Below are 20,930 nucleotides of genomic sequence, written 5' to 3' on the forward strand. Positions count from 1 at the left end.
TCACCGGCTAATGAGTAGACAAACTGAAGAGACTGCCTCTGTCTCCCTAGGCAGTAACTTTTCATTGTACTACTCTTTTTTTTTTTTGTTCCTCCCCTGCCTTTCTGGTATGCAGTACCATACTGAAACACTGAAACAGCAAGGGGCAAGGCTAAGAATTGGTACCCGACTCAAGTGTGGCCCCATGAAGCTGTGCTCTGTAAAGACAGGTTCAGTTTGGACCTTACTTTTGCCACTGGCCATCAGAAAGGGGGAGTTGGGAGCAGAGCGTGGGGACCGGAGTCAGACAGGTCAGGGAGAAGATGGGGGGCAGCCTCCCCGTGCTGGTTTACCTTCCTGGCTCCTCTTAAGTTTGTTTTCTTTCCTTTAGTGTTTTGTTTGTTTCAGTTTTAATTAACTTGTTTGGCCTGTGTGGCTTCATGAACGTTTCCTGGAGCCAGAGCTGGTTCTGTGCTCAACAGCGCATGTGTAGTCTATGCCTTGCATTCCTGCTGCGAATTTTGTTTTACTGCCTATCTTTGCTTGGTTTTAGTTTAGTTTTTGTTCTTTTATTTTTGTTTGTATTTTGTGTTGTTTCTGCTATATTTTCTTTTGCATTTTAGCTAAACTAAGACTTACCCTGCATGATGCCAGCTCTAGCACGCACAGCAGAGCCCTAGTCGATAAGAAGTTGCAAATCAGTATTCGAAAAGCTCGAAGCCTGCAAGATCGCATGCAGCAGCAGCCACCATCGCAGCAGCCGGTGCAGCCCTCAGCCTCTCTCCCATCACAGGGGGGCGGCCTCCCTCAGCCGACCAGGTAGTGCTTGAGAACCAAAGTAGCTTATGGACACGGGGAGGAAGTGACCATGGGTCTCCATAGCAAGACCTCTTGCCTTCTTCACTACCCGGGATCATAGAAAGCTATACCACTAAGGTTTTCTTCTCTAAGGTCAGACATACAGAAGCTCATTGCACAGATGGTCCTTTTCTCAATAATTCCTAGAAAGATGCAAAAAAGTACAAAATAACAAGCTACCCAAAATTCCTGGATTTGTGTAGCAACAAGAATGTTATATCTGTATTTATTATGTTCCTATACATGGAATACCTCTCATGTTGTTGTAGTAAGCTTTTTTTTTAAAAGATTTATTTGTTTTATATATGTGAGTACACACATAGCTGTCTTCAGACACACCAGAAGAGGGCACCAGAAGATCTCATTACAGATGGTTGCGAGCCACCATGTGGTTCTTGGGAATTGAACTCAGGACCTCTGGAAGAGCAGTCAGTGCTCTTAACCACTGAGCCATCTTTCCAGCCCCCTGTAGTAAGCATTTGATTTGGGATTTCAATGTTTCCCATCACAGAGAAAATAACCAGTTTTTCTTGCTTTGATTAAACTATAGGAAGAGACACACAGATTTTCTTTGTTTGCTTCTCTAAGGTCAGGACAAGGAGAGAGTCCCAAGAGGTACTGGGGTAGTTCCCACATTTTTGGGGTATAACTATAGTAAAAGCAGAACACTTTTCTGTGTGTGCGTGTAAATGTATGTGTTGCTGGGAATAAAACCCAGGAACTTGAATATACTACTAGGCAAGCATTGTACCAGGAAGCTACACATTCTCTGCCTCTATTGTTTGTCTTCTAACCGTCAGCTCCATTATGTTTGTTAAAATTTTTGAACATTTACCTGGGTTCAGATCAGAGCCAAGTTTTATTTCTTTATAATTACGTGATGAGATAGTAGTTTCTCCCTTCTTCCCTCGTCTTTCCCTCCCTCCTTCCTCCCTCCCTTCTTCCTTCCTTCCTCTCTTCCCTCCCCTTTTCCTACCTTTGAGAAGCAGTCTCTTATAGCCTAGGCTTACTAGGCTCTGGAATACCTGATCTTTCTTTTGCCTCTGGCGTGCTAGTATTATAGGCCTGTTTAACACTACTCAGGTTGAACCCAAGGCATCCTGCATGTTGGGCCAGCACTCTATCAATTGAACTACATAGCTAGGCCACATTTGATTAAAGTATCACATTCATGGGCTAGAGAGGTGACTCAGTGGTTAAGAACACTGACTGCTCTTCCAGAGGTCCTGAGTTCAATTCCCAGCAACCACATAGTGGCTCATAACCATCTGTAATAGGATCCGATGCCCTCTTCTGGTGTGTCTTAAGACAATGACAGTGTGTGTACAGTGCACGTACATAAAATAAATAAATCTTTAAAAAAAAGTATCACATTCATGTTACAAGAGTGACTGGGTGATTAAACCCACCAACATTTGTGATATACAGTTTGAGTATTCCTTATCTAAAATGTCTTGAGACCAGAACTAAGTCACTGTCTGTCTGTCTCTCTTATCTGTCTGTCTCTGCCTTTCTCTTTCTGTTTTCTCTGTGTCTGTCTTTCTGTCTCTCCCCCTTCCCTTCCTCCATTCCACTTCCTTCCCTCTGTCTTTTTCTCTTTATTTTTTGAGATAGGGTTGCTTAGCTGACCTGGGACTTGCAAGGTAGACTGTATAGGTCTCTTAAGTTACTATAGTCTTCCTGTCTTTGGTTCCTGAATGCCAGGATTAGAGGTTTGCTCTGCCATACCCAGCTCAGATTTCTTTTTTTTCTTCTTTCAGATTTTGGAACACTCATAGATGGGTTGGGCACCCTTAGCCCTGAAAGCTGAAGCCCGAGACGCTTCAGGCCCCAAACTTATTTCAGCATTGAGCCCATACTTAAAAGAGTTGGAGTTTGAAGCACTCCGGTTATAGATTGCCAGTTTCTTAATCCTTATCTGAAACTCTAAAGTTGGAAAGGTTGAAGTTCCCTGTAAGGGTGCATTTTTCTTTGTAATAAATATAAAACAGTAAGAATTAAGCAAATGCAGTGTATCTGATGCCTCAGTGTTAGCAGAGCCCTGTTCCATCACTGTGAGGAGACATCTGAGTGCAGAGTGCAGTGAGAGTTGATGTCTGTGTACCAGGAATCTAAGTCACCGCGTGTTCAGTAGTAGTTCTTTGTTTGTTGACTGAGCTGTCCCATAGGCTCCTAGAGTGTCAGCATCCCCTTGTACAGCATCCGGGACACTTGTTGTACAGTGTGAGTGGCTTTTAGACTTTCCCTTTTGTGGAAGAGGCAATTTTTATCTTTTGTTTGTTTGTTCTTTGAGACAGGGTTTCTCTGTGTAGCACTGGCTATCTTGGAACTTGCTCTGAAGACCAGGTTAGCCTCAAACTCAGAGATCCACCTGCCTCTGCCTCCCGGGTACTGGGACTAAATGAGTGTGCCACCATTTCCTGGCAATTTGCATCTTTTTAAATTGTCCAGTACAATGTGATTGGAATGGGATATTGCAAGTAGTAAAGAATGTTGGCCAACACTGGACTTAATAACACACATACAGATTTGGTGATACTTCATTCTTTTCTTTTGTGAACCTGTAAACTGTTGGCTTTGTTTGTGTTTGTCTTTCTTATTCTGTTCATCATATCTGTGAATAGTTAGAAGCAGAGCGGAATGAATTGTCCTTTTTGGAAGGTTTATTGTTAGTCAAGGCACCGATGTGTGACTGGTTCTTTCCATCTGTTTCAGTGAACAGTCTGTCCCGCTCCAAGTACTGCTAAGCCAGCAGACACAGCTGGAACCCTGCAAGGATTCAGAGCTCGGCGCCACTTCCCCTTTCTTCCACTCACCTGCTTCCTGCCCTGAGCCACACTCATCCCTCGTCTCACCGTCACCTGCTCAGTCTGTCTCTCAGCACAGTCCTCCTGGGACGTCTGCCTTGAAGCTCCTGAAGTCTTTTGAGGTGGATATCGTCAACCACTCTGCATTTCACAGGCAGGATTTACCTAAAGCAACAGGTAGAACTGAGATGAATTCTCAACATGAATGCCTGCCCTTTGATGCCCTTGAAGATAGGCTCCAAGGTCACAGGGAGGACAACAGCTGTTGTAGCAAATTCCCACCCCAAGAAGGAAGAGACACAACTCAAGATCAGCTGTTGGAAGGAAGGAAGACTCCTGTTGACATATCCATGGGGATGCCTTGGTCACATTCAGCAGGAGGAGCTACTTCTGAGAGAGTTATGCATAGCCTAAACAGTCCTTCAAGTCCATCAGCTCAGCCTGCTGTTCCCCCCTACGGTGCCTGCCACCCTATAATGTCTGCTGCTGCTTCACCTGTGCTTCATGCTGCTGACCCCATGCAGAAACTTAACCAACATCTCCAAGCCCAAAGTCTCCAAACTTCATTGGCTTCAAAAGTGGTCAGAGGCAGTGAGGAGCCCTATAGGCCAGAGTTCCCCAGTACAAAAGGCCTTGTCCGCTCATTGGCAGAGCAGTTCCAGAAGATTCGGAATACTTCCACGAGAGATGTTATAGGTTCCCAGGATCGAAGTTTGCCAAATGGTCTAAGGAAGAGCTCTTCTCCTTCTGACTTTATGCTTCCATTATCCCAGGGTCCAGAAAAAGAACACTGTCGTTGGGTAAACCAGCCCCCTTCTCCAGATGGCAGGGAAAGACAGCCCTGCTGGGAAGAACCTGCAGGGCATCCTTCTGTTTCCATTGACTCTGGGCTTCCTAATGGTGAAGCCTCGAGGAGAAGACAGCCCAGACTGGCCGAGGCAGACATATACCAAGGAAAGCTACCCCAAGTGACAGATACTAGGCCCACGGAGCTGGGCAGTAGTGTCAGCTTGGGGACTTCTTTGCCTTTGGATTCTTGGGTAAATGTCACAAGGCTCTGTGATTCTCAAGTTAAACACAGGGCTCCTGGGCTAGGAGTCAAGTCCTCCTCCCATGATTCCCGTACATGTGTAACCTATCCAGAAAGAAATCCTATCCTTTTGCATCCACACTGGAACCAAGACACAGAGCAGGAGACGTCTGAACTGGAGTCTCTCTACCAAGCCAGTCTCCAGGCCTCCTCTCATACTGGCTATTCTGATTGGAGGTCACAGGATGTGGCCTGGCAGCCACTTAGCCTAACAGGTAAAACTAACCAGTGGTGGGGTCATATAAAAACTGAAAGCCAGAGAACAAGATCAGAGTGGGGCAGTGGTCTGTATGGTATGGCTAGCTTACCAAGAGGCAATGAAACCTCTGGCTTTCCTCATAGGATCTTCAGGACAAGGGCTAGGCATTCTTTTTCATGGTCAGAATTGAAATCGGGTCAGAATAATCATTGGGAGAGCAATTCCCTCCTTGTAAGGAAATGACTACGTAAGTATTGGCTGGTGGGTTCTCCAGAATATAGTGCAAAGAACTGCTTCACAGGATTTTGAGAGTGAGTTACACAATACGGGGAAGTCTGAGAAGAGTCTTCTTTTTCTGTGTTTTAGATGTTAAACTAATCCAAGAATCAGACTTCAGGTTCATCTTGCAACAAGGATAGCTACACTAAACCACGTCACTATGGCATTTTGCAATTTTCCCAAGCTAGCAATATCAAGACCCTCCCTGGTTCTTCCAGGAACTGTTGCGTATGTTTCTTTGATATTAAGTAGATTCAAGAGTTCATATTAAGATATTTCTGATATGCATTCTAGTGTGGACTTTATAATAGCATTTACTAAGTACTCTTTAGGCATACGAGACAGGCTAAAAGGGAGATTTTCATGAATGAGGAGAAGCTGGAATATATACTTCACTATGCTTTCTTCTAATGTGAGAAAAAGATATGCAAACATTAAGTTCAAACTAAACGTTTACAAATAACAGTATCATGCTGAGGAGGTGGTTTAGTGGGTAAAGCATTTTCTGCACAAGTCTTAGACTTGAATTCAGCTCACATGATCTACATAAAGGTAGGAGGAGGTTTAGAGGGATGGCTCAGTTTGGAGACTGTCTCACCGTGGTATTGAACTCATTATGTAGCCCAAGCTTACCTTAAATGCATGGTGATCCTCTAGCCTCAGTTTCGTAGGGTACTGGAACTCAAGGCAAATGCTATCCTAACTACCACACCAGTTTTATTTTAACTTTATTGGTTATATCTGTACACCATGTGCATTCCTTGTACCTGCAGACCAGGACAGGACATGGGATCCCCTGGATGGAACTGGAGTCCCAGATGGTTGTGAGCCACCATGTGGTGCTGGGAATCAAACCTAGGTCTTCTATGAGAGCAGCCAGTGCTCTTAGCCGCCCACCACAGCCAGTTTAAAGTGTTTTTGTCACTTTCCACAGAGCTCTGCTCCAGCAGCAGCCCTATCCCTTGTCTCTCCTCCCTCTCCTTACTCCAAATACACACAAATGTTTCCTGTGTACACTGTTCCCCCTGGACATTTCATATGAACAAAATATTCAGTGATAAATGACCTCACTGGTTATTACATATTAGTTCCTGAAGAATTATATAAACTCGGTTTTTCTTCTATATTTTAAATTTTCTAGTACTTTCAAGTTGCATAGAAATAATTTTATCCATGTTGTTGAACTAAAACATTGAAAGTAGCGTTTGTTAAGGAAATTTCAGGCCAGATGTGGTGGGGTAAGTAATCTCAGCACTTGGAAGCAGAGGGAGACAGATCCTTGTATGTTCCAGGCCAGTCCAGTGTACATAGTGAGTTTCAAGTCAGCCACGCTTACAATTCAAAAAGCAAGAAAAGAAAAAATTTAATACATTAAAAAAGAGTAAAGATGAATGCTATAATTAACCCTGAGGTGTCTAGTACCAGTTTCCATGGTGATTAACTTGGCACTTCATCAACAAAAGGCCCGTTTTGCTGTGGCCATAACACCTCCACACTACGTTTCCTTCCTCACTATACTTTAATTTTTTCATAAGATTATTATTATTATTATACACTAAAATGGGCCTAGTCACATTGTAGTTCTTTAACAGAACTGTACGATGCATTGCTTACAAGTCGGTGCTTTGACAGTTTAAGCGGCCTGTAGATACACAAGAGCTGGTTGCTGTAGTTAGCACTTCCGGTGCTCAGGCCGTGCCGTGCTGTGCAAGCTGACAGACTGAAAGAGGCTTTGCTCATGTGCACTTCTTGTGTCTTTCACAGCACATGTTAGGAGTACATTGTTTCTTTTTAAACATACATTTAGTGTGGATTGAGAGGTGGCTCAGTGGTTAAAATCATTGAATGTTCCTTGAGAGGACCCAGGTTCAATTTCCAGCACCCACAAGGTGGCTTCCAGCCACATGTAACTCCAGATGTAGGGAATCTGATGCATTATTCTGTTCTCTGCAGGCACCAGACACACATGTGGTACACAGATATACATACAGGCAAAACACTCATATCCATAAAAAAATTACAAAGTGACTTGAGTTTGTTCAGTCTAAAGATTTAAGAGGTAAAAATTATAAAAATCGGGGTTGGGGATTTAGCTCAGTGGTAGAGCGCTTGCCTAGCAAGTGTAAGGCCCTGGGTTCGGTCCCCAGCTCAAAAAAAAAAAAAAAAAGGGAAAAACAAAGACTTTGGATTTGACAACAATTTCTTAGATGTGGCACCAAGAAAACAGTCAATAGATGGAAAAAGATAAACCACGCTATATCGAAGTTAAAACTGTTTGTGATCAAAGGACATTGTTGACCTCTAGGTGTGCATCAGTGGTGGGGCATTAGCCTTAGCATGCATGAGGCTGGGTTCAGTCACCAAGATCATAGAAAAATAAAATCAAGAAAGGATGTTATATGGGACTGGAGAGATGGCCTAATGGCTTAGAGCACTGGGTGCCCTCACAGGTTCAATTCCTAATACCACATGGCAACTCACAACCGTCTGTAACTTCAGTTCAGGAGATTCAATGCCCTCTTTTGGCTTTTGTGGCTACTGCATGCAAGTGGTACACAGACGTATGTATGTAACATGTATACACTTAAAATAATTAAACAATACAGAAGACAAAACAAATGAAACATTCATTTAGTATGTGTGTACATGTGTGCGTCTCAGCATGGGGGCAGTGTTCAGTGGACAACCTGCAGCAGTCAGCACGTGTGTCTGTGTCCTACATGTGTGCAGCACCTGTGGAGGGCAGAAGCGAGAGCCATGTTCCCTAGAACAGAAGTTATAGATGGCTATGAATTAATGAGTTGGTGATGAGAATTAAACCTAGGTCTTCAGTGCTCTTAATTTCTAAGCCATTTATTAAAAAACAATTTGAACTTCTTTATCCTTCTCCCTCCACCTAACAAGTACTGAGATTGCAGCTGTATGCCATTACAGCAGCCTACATTTTTAAATTATTTATTTGTTGGACAGCTTTTTAAAGTAAAAATTCCTGCCAGTCAGTGGTGGTACACACCTTTAATCCCAGCATTCAGAGGCTAAGACGGGTAGATCTCCAAGTTCAAAGCCAGCCTAGTCTATAGAGCAAGTTCCAGGACAGCCAGGGCTATACAGAGAAACCCTGTCTCCAAAAAACAAAGCAAACACCAAGAAGTTGGTGTTTTACATGTTTACGTGTCTATTCCCCCTTTCTACCTACTAAGGCTTGAGCCCCCAATGCTTCATGTATGTTAGTCAAGTGTTATACCACTAAACTATATAGGTATAACTTTTAAAGCTCTCAGATGAATCAGTATGATTATGAGAATCAATGCATTAAGTAACAGGAATTTTTAAAATAACTAATCCAAGCACTGACATCGACAGTATACTTAGCACGCTCTCTCTCTCTCTCTCTCTCTCTCTGTACACATATCAAAGTATCATATCCATCCATCCATACCTCCCCCCCCCCAAATGTAGGTCAAGGGTAGGCACATTTTCATGACATAATTAGTTGGATTGGGGATACCCCTTGTGGGGGAGTTCATATATCCAGTTTAAAGCAGTATTGATGGTTGATTATAACTTAAGTGATTGGGAAAAGCTAGGAGTAAGTGGGATAACAATATTACACATGCTAAATATTCCTGAAGTGATCCTGCTCAGAGAGAGAATGGGAGAGCATCAGAAGCTAAGAAAATACTGTGCTTAACATTGAAAGACTTAAGTTTCAATTCTGGTTAAACGCCATCTCAAGCCTCTGGAACTCATTTCCCTATTACATCAAAGAAAGTTTGATTTACAATAGTTATGATCGTTTAAATTCTGAACCAAACTGGAGATACCATTTCCTTTCTTCCCACACTCTGTTAGAGCAGGTCACTGTGTCAGATAGTTTCCTTTACAGATTACAAGTACTGGGCCTGATTCTGAACACAAAGCTCATTCTATTCCTAAAGGAGAAATGTTGATGGGTGACATATTCAGCTGGCTGTCCTGACAGCTCCTTTCCTGAAAATGTCTTCAGTAGTTTTGATTTTTGTGGCCAATAGGAATTTATCTATATGGTGAAATTTGGTATTTATAGATTCAAGGAGCATACTTCTCCACTGAATTCAGAGATGCATTTTAATTACTTAATGAGAGAACTCCACGTTTGTTCTTCCAGGCTCAGATTCTAGAGGAGAGATGGCTTCAACTTGTTTCTGTTTTCCTCCTTAGGTTCTGCAGATGGCATGGGGAGGAGACTGCACTCAGCCCCTGGTCTTGATCTTTCAAAGACTCCAACAGCAGAAATGGAGCGCATTCTTTATGAACCGAGTACAGTGCCTGTCTCTCAGGTATCGGCTTCTAGTGCTAAGGTGCTGGACTACTCAGGTGCTGTGCTAGAGAGGGCATGCAAAGAGGCTGGAGTGGGATGAGGTTGTTACCTGGTGACCTACCACCTTTGCAATTGAACTACTTGTTAATTGTGACTTGTAGCCAGTTTCCCGTATCCCCGAGCACAGGGCCTGGGGGAAAACCACAAGTCTGATGTTTTGCATCTGGCTGTGTGTATCTGCGTGTTTGAAGACGAGTTGTTTGTCCCAGGGCAGCCATGAAGCAGAGGAACAGTGACGAGAAGGGTAGCAGGCAGCATGCCTTTCAAAGGCACAGTGTGTGATTTGTTGTCTCCAGTTACAGACCCTCTAGTAGTCCAGTTACTAGTGTGTTCATGAATGAACAAACCTCCAGTAAAGCTAGCACCCTGACGATCAGTCACTGCTCAGGGACTGGATCGACAGGGATCAAGTTTTCAAATTGTCGGCAACTTTATTTTCAAACCATAACAAGAGTTATGGAAGCCTTGAGATCTGAGACAAGGTTTAACTGTGTCCATATTCCTGGCAGTTCTCTGAGTCGCTCTGTAGACCATTCTGCTCTTGAATTGATGGTGCTATCCTGTCTTTACCTTCCGTCTGTCAGGAGTGATTGCTGTCACAACTGCACCCAAGGAGAGGAGCTCAGTCAACAGACGAAATAGTGTATTGTTGGCTAAGCTTATAGGTAGTCACTCTTCTGAGAATGTTATATACTTTGCTAAAACAGGTTGAATTTTCACTAGTGTAAAGGTGAGAATATGAAGCACCCTGCTTTGAAACTTGTCTACCAGATTAGTTGGATAAAAATGTAAAAACAGGTCTTATTTTGTTTGCTTTGTTATTGTTGTTATTTTTATTATTTACAGGGTCTCATGTACTCTCCCTAGTAGAACTCACTCTGTAGACCAGGCAGGACTCCACGGAGAACTGCCAGCCTCTGCCTCAGAGTGCTGAGATGAGAGGCGCGCACCACAATACCAAGCTTTACCTTTGCAGAACCAGGACTGACCCAGGACCTCATGTGCCAGGAAACCCTTCCATCACCCAATTATATACACTAAACCCTTTAAAATGGGTTATAAATTAAATACATGGTACAATTAAAAGGTTCAAAAGGACATATATCTCCATCCAGTTTCCCTCCCAAAAAGAACTCTAGGGTTACTGAGTGTAACTTCCTATGTGGACATTTCCTCTTCCTTCTCATTTTCTTTCTCTCCTGTTTTTCTCCAGTTTTTAGTCTTTTCTTCCTCCTCAACATTTCCTTCTCCTCTTCATCTTCTTTGGGAAAAGGTAGATTCTCTGGCAGAGCATTTGTCCTAACATAGTTCCGTGCATTTAATTGAAATGTTGTTTTCCCAGGAGAGCTGGCATCTATCCATTGCATCGTGCAGTTATTTATTGATGGAGCTACCCTGTAAACCGGTGCCTACCTGACGCCGTTTCTGATGCTGGTTCAGTGTGCTGAATGACTGGTCTAGTCTGGTTTCATGGAGCATCTAGTCTCCTGCAGAGACAGTACACACACAAACAGTTTTATAGTGTGATTAAATCCTAGCTGCTATGAGACCGTCCTAGACGGTGAACTACCAGGGAAAGGAACAGTGAGTCCCCAGGCGCTGGTGTGAGAAGGCTGAGAGTGATGAAGAGAAGCCATGGCAGGCTGACAGTGGGAGGAAGGACCATAAGCAGGAGTCAGGTCACGGTCACAGAGTTCTGTAGGTCACATAGGCCTTGCAGAGCATAGAGAGAAGGACATATATCGGAGAGTCAGGAAGTAAAGGCAAGACGTGGTGCCTGTCTGCCTGCCTGCCTGTCGGCACACAGGGGAAAGAGGAAAGAAGAATGATATTGTGGGTTGGTAATTACATTTGGGAGAATTAAATACACTTAAATTTTGGTATATTATGTACTACTGGAAATAGCCGGTTAGGTCTGGATATGAAACATACGGCTTAGAAGTAGAGAATTGGATTGGGATTCCTTGCCCCTGAAAAGAAGGAAAAGGATAGGAAATGGGTCAGCACGTACTTATGAAGAGTCTCATATTTAAGGTGGTTCTTTTTCTGAAAAGGCTTAAGACAGTACAGGCAAGGTGGCAAGAGCTAATGTATTATTGATTAAGTACTTTAGACAGTTGTATAGATTAGTACACTATTTACTAAGTATTTGCATTGTTTCAGATGTTAGGGATACTGAAGTTAAATGTATTCTACTGCAGGAAGGAAGGCAGTCGTCAATGATGGTGCATTTCTCTAGGGTTGCTTCTAGTTAGGACAGTAAGTGGTGGTCAGAGGAATCAACATCTGATCCACGATCCCAGTGATCGGAAGTTTAGGGCCATGACACAGAACTCCTGGTGTGAGATAGGATGAGCTGGTGTTTGCGAGACATTAAGAATGACCTGCTGAGGGACGCTTGTCTACAGTATTGACACTCATGAGGCTGTGGCTGGAGGCTTTGCTTTGGTTGGAAAGCTGTTCAGTGCCTGGGTGGTGGCAGCACTGCACAACGTAACTCCCAGCAGTCCAGAGACAGAGGCAGGGGATCTGTGAGTTGGAGGCCAGACTGGTCTACAGAGCAGTCCCAGGACAGCCAGGGTTACACAGAGAGACCCTGTCTCCAAAAAAAAAAAAAAAAAAAAAGAGAGAGAGACAAAAACAAACGAACTTAGGTCCTGGAGTCACAGACATCTGTGAGTTGCCATGTGGGTGCTGGGAAGAGCAGCCAGTGCTCCTAACCACTGAGCCGTCTCTCCAGCCCTGAAAGCTGCAGTATTTTAAGTTTGAGCCAGCCTGCGTCACATAACAATATGCTGTCTCCAAAATAATAATAGTAATAGTAATAATAATAGTAATAAGCAAATCAGAAAAAAGTGTGTGTGAAGAACACAGAGACAATACAGGATTAAGTGAGAAAGATCAGCTGTGGTGTCACTTGGGACCTTATGATATAATTGAGCAAACAGGAAATGGGAAGATCAGATTAAGGCTTCTGCAATGCTCCAGGCAAATTTAAATATGAAATCCATATGTAGAAATGTCTCTTTGACCATAGTGAATGGGAAATAGGAAGTTAAGGCCAAAACCAATATTTATGTCTGAGTAACTCAGAAAAATGTGGTACCAAGAGGAGGCTTTTGGAAAATGTTATTCAATTTTGAATGTTTCAGTGTTTTTGATAATATTTGAAATATTTCTGGGTCTTTACCACAAACGTGGAGTCACGGCAGAACATAAGCACCTGGGAGTAGGGTCCTGTGTGACCTTCAGAAGAGACAGCTGTGGGCTGAGCTGTCAGGGCAGAGCAGAGTCCACCTCTGTCTCAGCAGGTAGTTTGGTGCCTCTTAGTCTGCTTAAACACATACCTGCACCTCCTCCTGTCTCTTTTCCTGTCCGTCTCCTTTAGCTTTTGGGGTAGAGGGATTAAACCTAGGGCCTACTCTACAATTGAACTAAACCCACAACCCCTATTTGGTTCATGCTTGTAGTTTCTTTCCTTTTTTCTTTTCTGTTTTTGAGATATGGTGTTGCTTGTATAGCCCAGACTGGCTTTAAACTCAGAGCAGTCTGCTGAGCACCACTGATGAGAGCTGTGCACAGATCAGCGTCTTCAGCTCTCAGCTCCTGTTTCTAAGGTTCTGTTTTAGTCTCTTTAATTGTACAGTTAGCATTAAAGTGTTTGCTAAAGACCCAGACGGTGGACCTAGGAAGGTAGAGGCTGCGAGGAGAGTGGTAGAAGGTGAGCATCTTAGGGGTTTCCTGGAAAGGCCATCAGGTAACGTGTGCAGTGATGTGAGTCCCTCTCTAGAGGTGTGTTGTACTCTGGTTCCTTCCATTCCCTCCTGCTTGCCTCACTGTGTTTATCCAACCACATCCTGCCGTGTTAACCCTCATCTTTGTGTTTTTGTCTTGTCTCATTATAAGGATTCATCAAACGTGAGGAAAAAGACTTTGGAAACCGGGCACCATTGTTCCAGCTCCTCTTCCCTCCCTGTCATCCATGATCCTCCTGTATTTCTCCTTGATCCTAAACTCTACCCTCCCCAACCACAGTTCCTGTCCCCAGATGTCCTGATGCCCAGCATGGCAGGGGAGCCCTATAGATCCCCAGGTAACACCCCCAAACTAATATTATCTGCTAAAATGTGATTCTTTTTCAGGGTCAAATCAGTATACTTCCTAGGAAAGTGGGGTGTCGCAAGCTGGAATGGAATAAAAGACATAAATTACTGTTTTAAGATCAAGCACTGATCTTCATGAAGTATGACAATAATTTTTCAGATACCTTGCTTCACTCATGAATGTGAACCAACCTGTTTCAGTCATGAAGGAAAAAGCTTTGAAGTGATAAAGTGTAGTTAATAACTACTCTTCGGAATTTCCCCAATTCTCCCCTGTTGTTTATTAAGTCTTAGCTGAGGGATGATGTAGGAGGACAGAAGTGAACGGAAGACTGGGAAGACACTGTACCTTGAGAACACATGTCAAACGTATAGACCCACATAGTTCCTGGAAGATGGTAGCACCCTTCTGGCTTTCAGTGACTTCCATGGAAGATGTTCTTTTTTTACTCCTTCTGGGTTTAACTTACATTTTAAGTCTTTGGTTCTCAAAGGGGAAAGAGAACCTACTACTTGCTACTTAACGGATATTGGACAAAGATTCTTCAAAACATCATATAGTGCACAGAGCAGTCCCTTCTATCCTCCATAAAGAATTATCAGCCCACCATATCACAAGTGTCATAGTGAAAAAAATGTATAGAGAAAAGATTTTCTACATTGTGTATGAGGTAAGTGTGATATGAACAAAAGCAGCGACCTCAGAAATTGAACAAGGATTTAAGTAGAGGTCATCTAACAGCAGTCAAGGTACCCATGTTAAGATAAGCCAAGCGGCCCAGCAGTGGTGCATGTCGTTAATCCCAGCACCTGGGAGACAGAGGCAGGCGGAGGCCAGCCTGGTCTACAAACTGAGTTCCAGGACAGCCAGAGCCACACAGAGAAACCCTGTCTCAAGCTGCCCACCCCATGAATAAAATATAAATCTTAAGAAAAGAAAAGCCAAGTGAGATTTTAGTGTAATTGTTATAGGAGTTTGCAAGAGAAATTGTAAATCCACTTGTACACGTGTGTTCGTGAGCGTTTGTTAGAGAAGGATTGTACTGGAAGTACTCATGGCAATACCTAAGATAGAAAAGATTGCTTTTGGCATAATATTTAGGAGTTGTTAGGGTTAAGGGTACAGCTAAATTGTAGAGTGTTTGCCTAGCATGCATAGGCCCTGGGTTCAATCCCCAGTACTGGGGAAAATTTTTAAAGAAAAAGTGTGTGTGTGTATTTGTATGTGTATACATACACACACACATCTCCTATGTTTTTCCTCCTTCTGTATGTATTCTTGGAGGAGTAAAGGGTTGGACAAAATAGCAGGAATAGTCCTTTGGGAAGGAGATTTATTTTCTAAAAATGCTCAGTCTTCGGCTTTCTTTTCTCTTCTCAGGAACTTCGAGGAGTGTCCAACAGTTTCTGGCTATGTGTGACAGGGATGAAACTCCCCAAGGGGTCAAGTACACAGGAAGGACTTTGAACTACCGAAGTCTACCTCATCGTTCCAGAACTGATGCTTCCTGGGGACCAGGGACAGAAACCAACCAGCACATTGGGGCCAGAGTCTTAACTGCGCCAGCATGCAAGCCTCAGCTAACCTACACTGCCACACTACCAGAAAGACACCAGGGCCTTCAGGTTCCTCATGCTCAGTCCTGGGGCAATCTTTTCCACTTACCCTCCCATCCTTCTGCTGTTCACCCAGGGTCCCCACCATCCAGCAGTCTTCATGTACTCCATAGGTCATCTTGGAATTCGGGTTCTGTTCTGGGGTCCCGAACACCTGGTCCTCGACGAATAGACGTGCCCCCAGATGATGACGGGAGACAGAGCCAATACCCCTCTCAGTATAGACACAGGAGTGCAGGGGAGGAGAGAGTTAGGTTTGCTCTGTCAAACACTGCGGGCACAGAGCAGAGCAGGGTGAGACTGCTACAGCACAGCAGGTGGTAAGAGCTACCCCAACCTGCCCTGGGGCCACACCTCCTCTAGAACCTGTATGGTGGCACAGTGGTACCTTGAGTCCTGCCAGTTATGCCATTCTTGTCTCAGCGTCGACTTGGTCATTTCCCGCCAGGCATTGCGCCTGCAATCCCCGAGGTCCGCAGTTGAAGGTAGAGGCTGCACAGTCGCATTTCCAGGCCAGGAACTCTGGGTAAAAAGAGACCATGGGTCTTTCTCTTTTTTCCGTTTCTTTCTTTTTAAAAAAAGAACAGAACCACGACAACAAAAAAGATGTTGATTTTTTTTCCTAAAGGTGTTTGCTTCTTTGGGATGGAATATTTGAAATTCCAGCTTTAGCGCTGGGGATGTAGCTCAGTTGGTAGAGGGTTTTCTTAACACGCAAATCACCGGGGTTCTATCCTAGCAGTGTGTGAAACCGCATGGTGGTGCACACCTGTCACCCTGGCACTTGGGAGGTGGGGGTAGGAGGATCAGAGGTTCAGATTCATCCTTGGCTACATAGCAAGTTCTAGGCTTGTCTGGGCTACTTTATTTCTGGTTTCTTTTAGCCCCCATCTCCATCAGAGCCCTCAACTCCTGGCCCTACTATATTCCCAACTTATACTCCTTGTTTATCCACCTGTCCATATTACCTAACTCCCTTCCCCATCTCCTGTCAGTAGTCAGGATTCTGATCATGTTCTTAAGGGAAGCTCAGCTGCCCAGGTGTGGCCTGTCAGCCTTCCTCGTGACTCAGACCATAGGCCTGGAGTGGGGAGCTGCCAATAGACTATTTGCCCTTCTGAACAGGTGGCGTTGGGCACACTAACACTCCCTCCTGTCCTCAGCAGCAGAGCCATTACTGCCACTTGCTCAGTCACCCTTAAACTCTCAAGAGTCAGCTAAACTATTTTAGGGCAGAGCATACTGTTTTTGTAAAGTATTTTTCATTAATAAATCTGTAAGATAGTTGTATTTAACCTCTTGTCCTTCACTTGTGTATGTTTTTGCTCATTCCTTCTGGGCTGGGGAAGCCTCGGAATTTATATGAAATGGCTTTGACCAAGTGAAAGTGAATAGCCAAAGAGGAGTTTAAAAATATGGAGTCCACATGTCCTTATGTAAACCTTTCCCTTTTGCTATGGGTACAAGTGTGTTAACTGTCCCTCTGTTAACTGCCTGGGACACTCAGTGCCTTACACACTCCACTCCCAGCACAGTACCAGTCTTGGTGCCTTTCCTCTCTGCATTACAGGTGTGCGATGTGCCCTGCTCCCTTCCTATGGCCCCATTCCCCTTCCTTTCCCCTTAAGAGTTAGAACATCTCTGTGATGATGAGATCTAGCTTCACCCATGACCCAAAAGTCGATTTCCTTTAAAAAGTATTTTGTAGTGGCTGGAGCCATTCAAAGGTTAAGAGAACAGGCTGTTCATTCATTGTACATGGGTTCAGTTTTCAACACCACATTTGGTAGGTCTCGTTCCAAGGAATATAACTCTCTCTTCTGCCCTCCATGCAGACTGAACACATGTGGTGCACATTCATGCAGGCAAAACATATATACATACAAAAGAAAATAATTTTGTAGGTTCCCTTTGCAACGAATGTCTATTGGGTTTTCCCTCCTTATTTACTCCAGATCTTGGTCTCACTGATGAACAGAAAGAGACAACGGATGCTGAGAATGTTGTTCTGCTGCCTTCCTAATCATTGTAGACAGATTCTGAGCATGTATGTTATTGATAGGATACAGAGGACTTTCTTGTTTCATCCTATTTGGATGCTGTAACAGACACATGGGCCTTAGATATATTGGCCCCTGAACCTTTCAACACCATTCGTGTCATACATACTCCTCTAACCTTTTATAAGAATTGCAGTGGCTGCATATATATGAGACAGACGCATGAAGGCCAGAGTACATTGTAGCAGTCAGCTCTCTTTTTCTACCGTGTGTGCCCTGTGGTTCCATAATTGGGTTTGGTGCCTTTACAGCCTGAGCCATCTTAGAGTAACCGATAGTTATTGATGGAACAATCTCTTCTTGTTTCTTGGCCTTATGGACGCTAGCCGACCTGGATATGTAAGTTGCCCACACCCAAATTCTGTGTATATACAGATAAGGAACTAACTTCAGTTTTCTACCTACTTAGTGTCCGCTTTCCAACTTTTCTATTACATTTAACTTACTTACTTACTTACTTACTTACTCAACGTTTTAGCAGAGGTCAGACTTGAAGGAATCTATTCCTTCTTTCCATTGACTCCTTCCACCAAGTGGATTCATCCCAAGGAATTTAGGTCACCCACCTTGGCTGCAAGCACCTTTATCCATTGGACCATCTCTCTAACTTCAAATGTATTTGCCCAATGAATTAAGAAAGCCCATAGCCTTTCCAGGTGAATCTTAACAGGTTTCTGAATATCTCTTGATGTCATTCCCTACTTCCCTTGACTCCTTTTGGTTCTTAAATCATGGTGCTTAGACTTTGTCAGCTGAATTTATGTGCCTTTGGACTCTTCCAAACCCAAACCAAGGGTTGGAATTCTATGCAACCCTCTATGCCCCCCTCCCGTTTGTTGAGACAGTCTCACTTTGTTGCCCTGAGTGGCTACCTCTGCCTCCTGAGGTCTGGCAGTAAAGGACAAATTCCATTTTAAATGATAATAGCACTCTTCCTTTTTTTTTTAAAGTTTATTTATTTATTATATATGAGCATACTATAGCTGTTTTCAGACACACCAGAAGAGGGCACCAGATCTCATTACAGATGGTTGTGAGCCACCATGTGGTTGCTGGGATTTGAACTCAGGACCTCTGGAAGGGCAGACAGTGCTCTTAACCACTGAGCCATCTCTCGCACCAATAATGCTACTCTTTACATTTTCCAATGCTTCTTTCATTTTTGTCCCTACTCAGATTTTGTAGATAAATTGTCATATATTTGTCTAATAGTGGGAAATTCTGAGGTCACATTACATCTCTTCATTTCCCTGGGCTCCAAAGAGGCCAGAAAAATGTTCTTTTTACCTTGCACTCATCAACAGTCCCTAAGTCTAGTCTGCACCCTTCTCTTTACTGGCTTGTCTTTCTGCATGTCAGGAATTTTCACCTGGTCCCTTGGACTGCTCCCGTTTCTGTAGTAGCTTCGGTAATTTTGCTCAAGTCCCTGGAGCCTGTCCCGCCCCCGCCCCCGCACGCGCGGTGCATGACGGTCTTAGCCCCTCTGAAGGGAAAGAGGGTCCGCCATGTTCCCCGGCGGCGCCGCCGCTCGGCTCTGGTAGCCGCCGCCCCCGCCCCCAACCCCGCCCGGCCCGGCACCTAGCCGAGCCCCGGGCCCAGCATGGCCGCCCCGGAGCCGGCCCGGGCCGCGCCGCCCCCTCCCCCGCCCCCGCCGCCCCCCCTCGGGGCCGACCGCGTCGTCAAAGGTGAGAGGTACCCGAAGCCCTGGGGGCCTGGCGTGAGGCGCGGTGTGAAGGCGGGCGGGAGTCCGTCCCCTCCGGAGCCGGCCCGGCGGGGCGGGCGAGTGACTGGCTGCCTCCCTTGGGGAGTGGCCCCTGGGCGGGTCCCCGCTGGGCCGGGCCCAGGCGTTGGCTGCTCGGCCGTCTCCCGCTCGCCCTGCAGGCCCGGGCGGGGGTTCTGTGCGGGGTGTCGCTAACGCGGGGTTAGGGCGGTCCGCCGCAGCGAGCCCCTTTCTTTCCTGCATTGCCTGTTACCGGCGCAGTGCCCGTGTTGAGCTTCCGGCTCATCGACAGCTGCACTCCGGCTGGCCGGGGCGCACCGTGGGGCCCCGGATTCCCTTAGCTTCACGCCGGCGGACTCGTCCGGGTTCTGGCCCACGCCTGCTCCCGGGTGACAGCGCCTTGCGAGCGCCAACAGCAGGGTGTTTGCGCTCGGTCCTCAGGTGCCACCCGGCGCGGAAATTGGGGAAAACCATATGGGACTGGACAAGAGTGAAGGATCCAGGCGTGACTTAGGAACCCAGACGTAGCTGCAGGGCAGTATTGCAGAGAGGACAACTCCTCCCCCCCCCCCCCAGAAAAGTCGCATGTATAGGAAGTGGTAGTTATTTTAAAAACCGTCAGCACGTAACAGAAAGGGTTTTACGTATCGTCTCTAAACACGCGTTATACTCTTTAGAAAAAAAGTGAAATTCTTCTGTGCCAAGGAGGGAGGAGATAATGGACGTTTGTGTACAGATAAACAGATTTATTTAAGATAAATTGAGAGGCAGTTGAGAGTTCTTTAAAAGTCCAAGCTCTCAAAGAGAGCTACCACATCTACTACACTAATACTGTGGATATTAGTAAGAACTGAAATTATTTTTCTTTAAAGTTATTTTAATTTTCAAATACAGTGTCAAGTACAGACTGGCACATTGTTTAAATACTGTTAGTTTTGTTTTGAACTGTGACTGTGGTTTGCCATTAAAATATTTAAAACAAGAAACCCTTTTCTCGAGCGTGTGTGTGTGTGTGTGTGTGTGTGTGTGTGTGTGTGTGTGTGTGTGTTTCGTGGTAGTTTTCCCGAGATACTCTGTGTCCTGGAACGGAACCTGTAGACCAGGTTGGCCTGAAACTTAGAGGAGATTTGCCTGCCTCTGCCACTTGAGAGCTCAGATTAAAGGTGTGCACCACCACTCACTGCCCACCTATGTGTTTTCTGTTTTCAGTCTGCACTTTTTGGTTCTTAAAGCATGACCAAATATATTCAAACCTAGGCTTATGTGGTTGGGTTAGGCGTTAGAATGAACTAAAGAGTTTTTGAGCTTCTTTTTCTGGGATTTTTTTTTTTTTCTTTTGCCTTAAGAAAGAGACAAAATCAGTCGCTGATCCTATCAATACCTGTAGTTTTGTAGGTGGGGGTTGAAACAGGCAATGGCCTCCTCTTTATTTTCTTAACTGTATTTCCTGTATGCTTATTTCTCTGGATACTTCTCATCAGAATAATAGCTGAGGGAACTAGTCACAGTCCTGAATCATGTATTTATGTTGTCCTTATGTGAATCTTGTTCCTTGTCATTTATGTGGCAGTCTTTTTCCCATAGTGCTTTAATGAAGGAAAAATGAGTTTCCAAGCATAAGGCAGATATTCCTTAGGGGTGAGTTGTAAGTCTAATACATGTCCATTTACAGTTTATTGTTTTGAAATGAAAACCATTTTCTTAGGAGGAAAGGAGCTTGTTTGGGAAATTTCAGTTATAAAGCTTATGGCTAATGCCTGCTGTATTTTATTTGTATCTTCTTCATGGTGACAACTTTCATTTCCATGTGGAATGTCTTAGAAATCCTGATACTGCAGTGGCACATGCCTTTAATCCC

At 44.5% G+C, this 20,930-nt stretch overlaps 3 protein-coding genes across 37 annotated transcripts in view; 2 read left to right on the plus strand and 1 right to left on the minus strand.

Moving 5' to 3' along the window:
• Usp54 (ubiquitin specific peptidase 54) overlaps positions 1-16,587 on the plus strand; it is a 98,529-nt gene extending 81,942 nt beyond the window's left edge. For 13 of the 27 annotated variants that reach the window (XM_087586368.1, XM_087586375.1, XM_087586366.1 and 10 more), the window contains 5 exons: positions 603-798; positions 3,553-4,949; positions 9,413-9,531; positions 13,479-13,665; positions 15,057-16,587. In XM_087586368.1, coding sequence (XP_087442494.1) covers positions 603-798; positions 3,553-4,949; positions 9,413-9,531; positions 13,479-13,665; positions 15,057-15,616 — 2,459 coding nt within the window. In that variant the 3' untranslated portion in view covers positions 15,617-16,587. The remainder of the gene's footprint in view (positions 1-602; positions 799-3,552; positions 4,950-9,412; positions 9,532-13,478; positions 13,666-15,056) is intronic. The other 14 variants (XR_015638123.1, XR_015638128.1, XR_015638127.1 and 11 more) reach the window with 2 other exon arrangements.
• LOC103693236 (uncharacterized) lies at positions 9,984-19,334 on the minus strand. 2 transcript variants are annotated; one of them, XM_087586902.1, is made up of 5 exons: positions 19,049-19,334; positions 15,681-15,814; positions 15,342-15,563; positions 10,986-11,059; positions 9,984-10,174 (listed from the first exon to the last, which is right to left on the minus strand). In XM_087586902.1, exons 1-3 carry the CDS (start codon positions 19,313-19,315, stop codon positions 15,557-15,559), a joined length of 408 nt encoding a protein of 135 aa, XP_087443028.1. In that variant the 5' UTR covers positions 19,316-19,334; the 3' UTR covers positions 9,984-10,174; positions 10,986-11,059; positions 15,342-15,556. The 2 variants fall into 2 exon arrangements, with proteins under 2 accessions (XP_087443028.1, XP_087443027.1); XM_087586901.1 differs by having other exon boundaries at positions 15,342-15,814.
• The window catches only part of Ppp3cb (protein phosphatase 3 catalytic subunit beta), a 45,021-nt gene continuing 42,928 nt past the window's right edge, over positions 18,838-20,930 (plus strand). For 7 of the 8 annotated variants that reach the window (XM_087584942.1, XM_087584945.1, XM_087584943.1 and 4 more), the window contains exon 1: positions 18,838-19,037. In XM_087584942.1, the coding sequence (XP_087441068.1) occupies positions 18,953-19,037 (85 nt within the window). In that variant the 5' untranslated portion in view covers positions 18,838-18,952. 8 annotated transcript variants of the gene reach the window in all.

The sequence above is a fragment of the Rattus norvegicus genome, chromosome 15 (assembly GCF_021556685.1).
Source record: "Rattus norvegicus strain SHRSP/BbbUtx chromosome 15, alternate assembly SHRSP_T2T, whole genome shotgun sequence".
NCBI classification, from domain to species: Eukaryota; Metazoa; Chordata; class Mammalia; order Rodentia; family Muridae; genus Rattus; species Rattus norvegicus.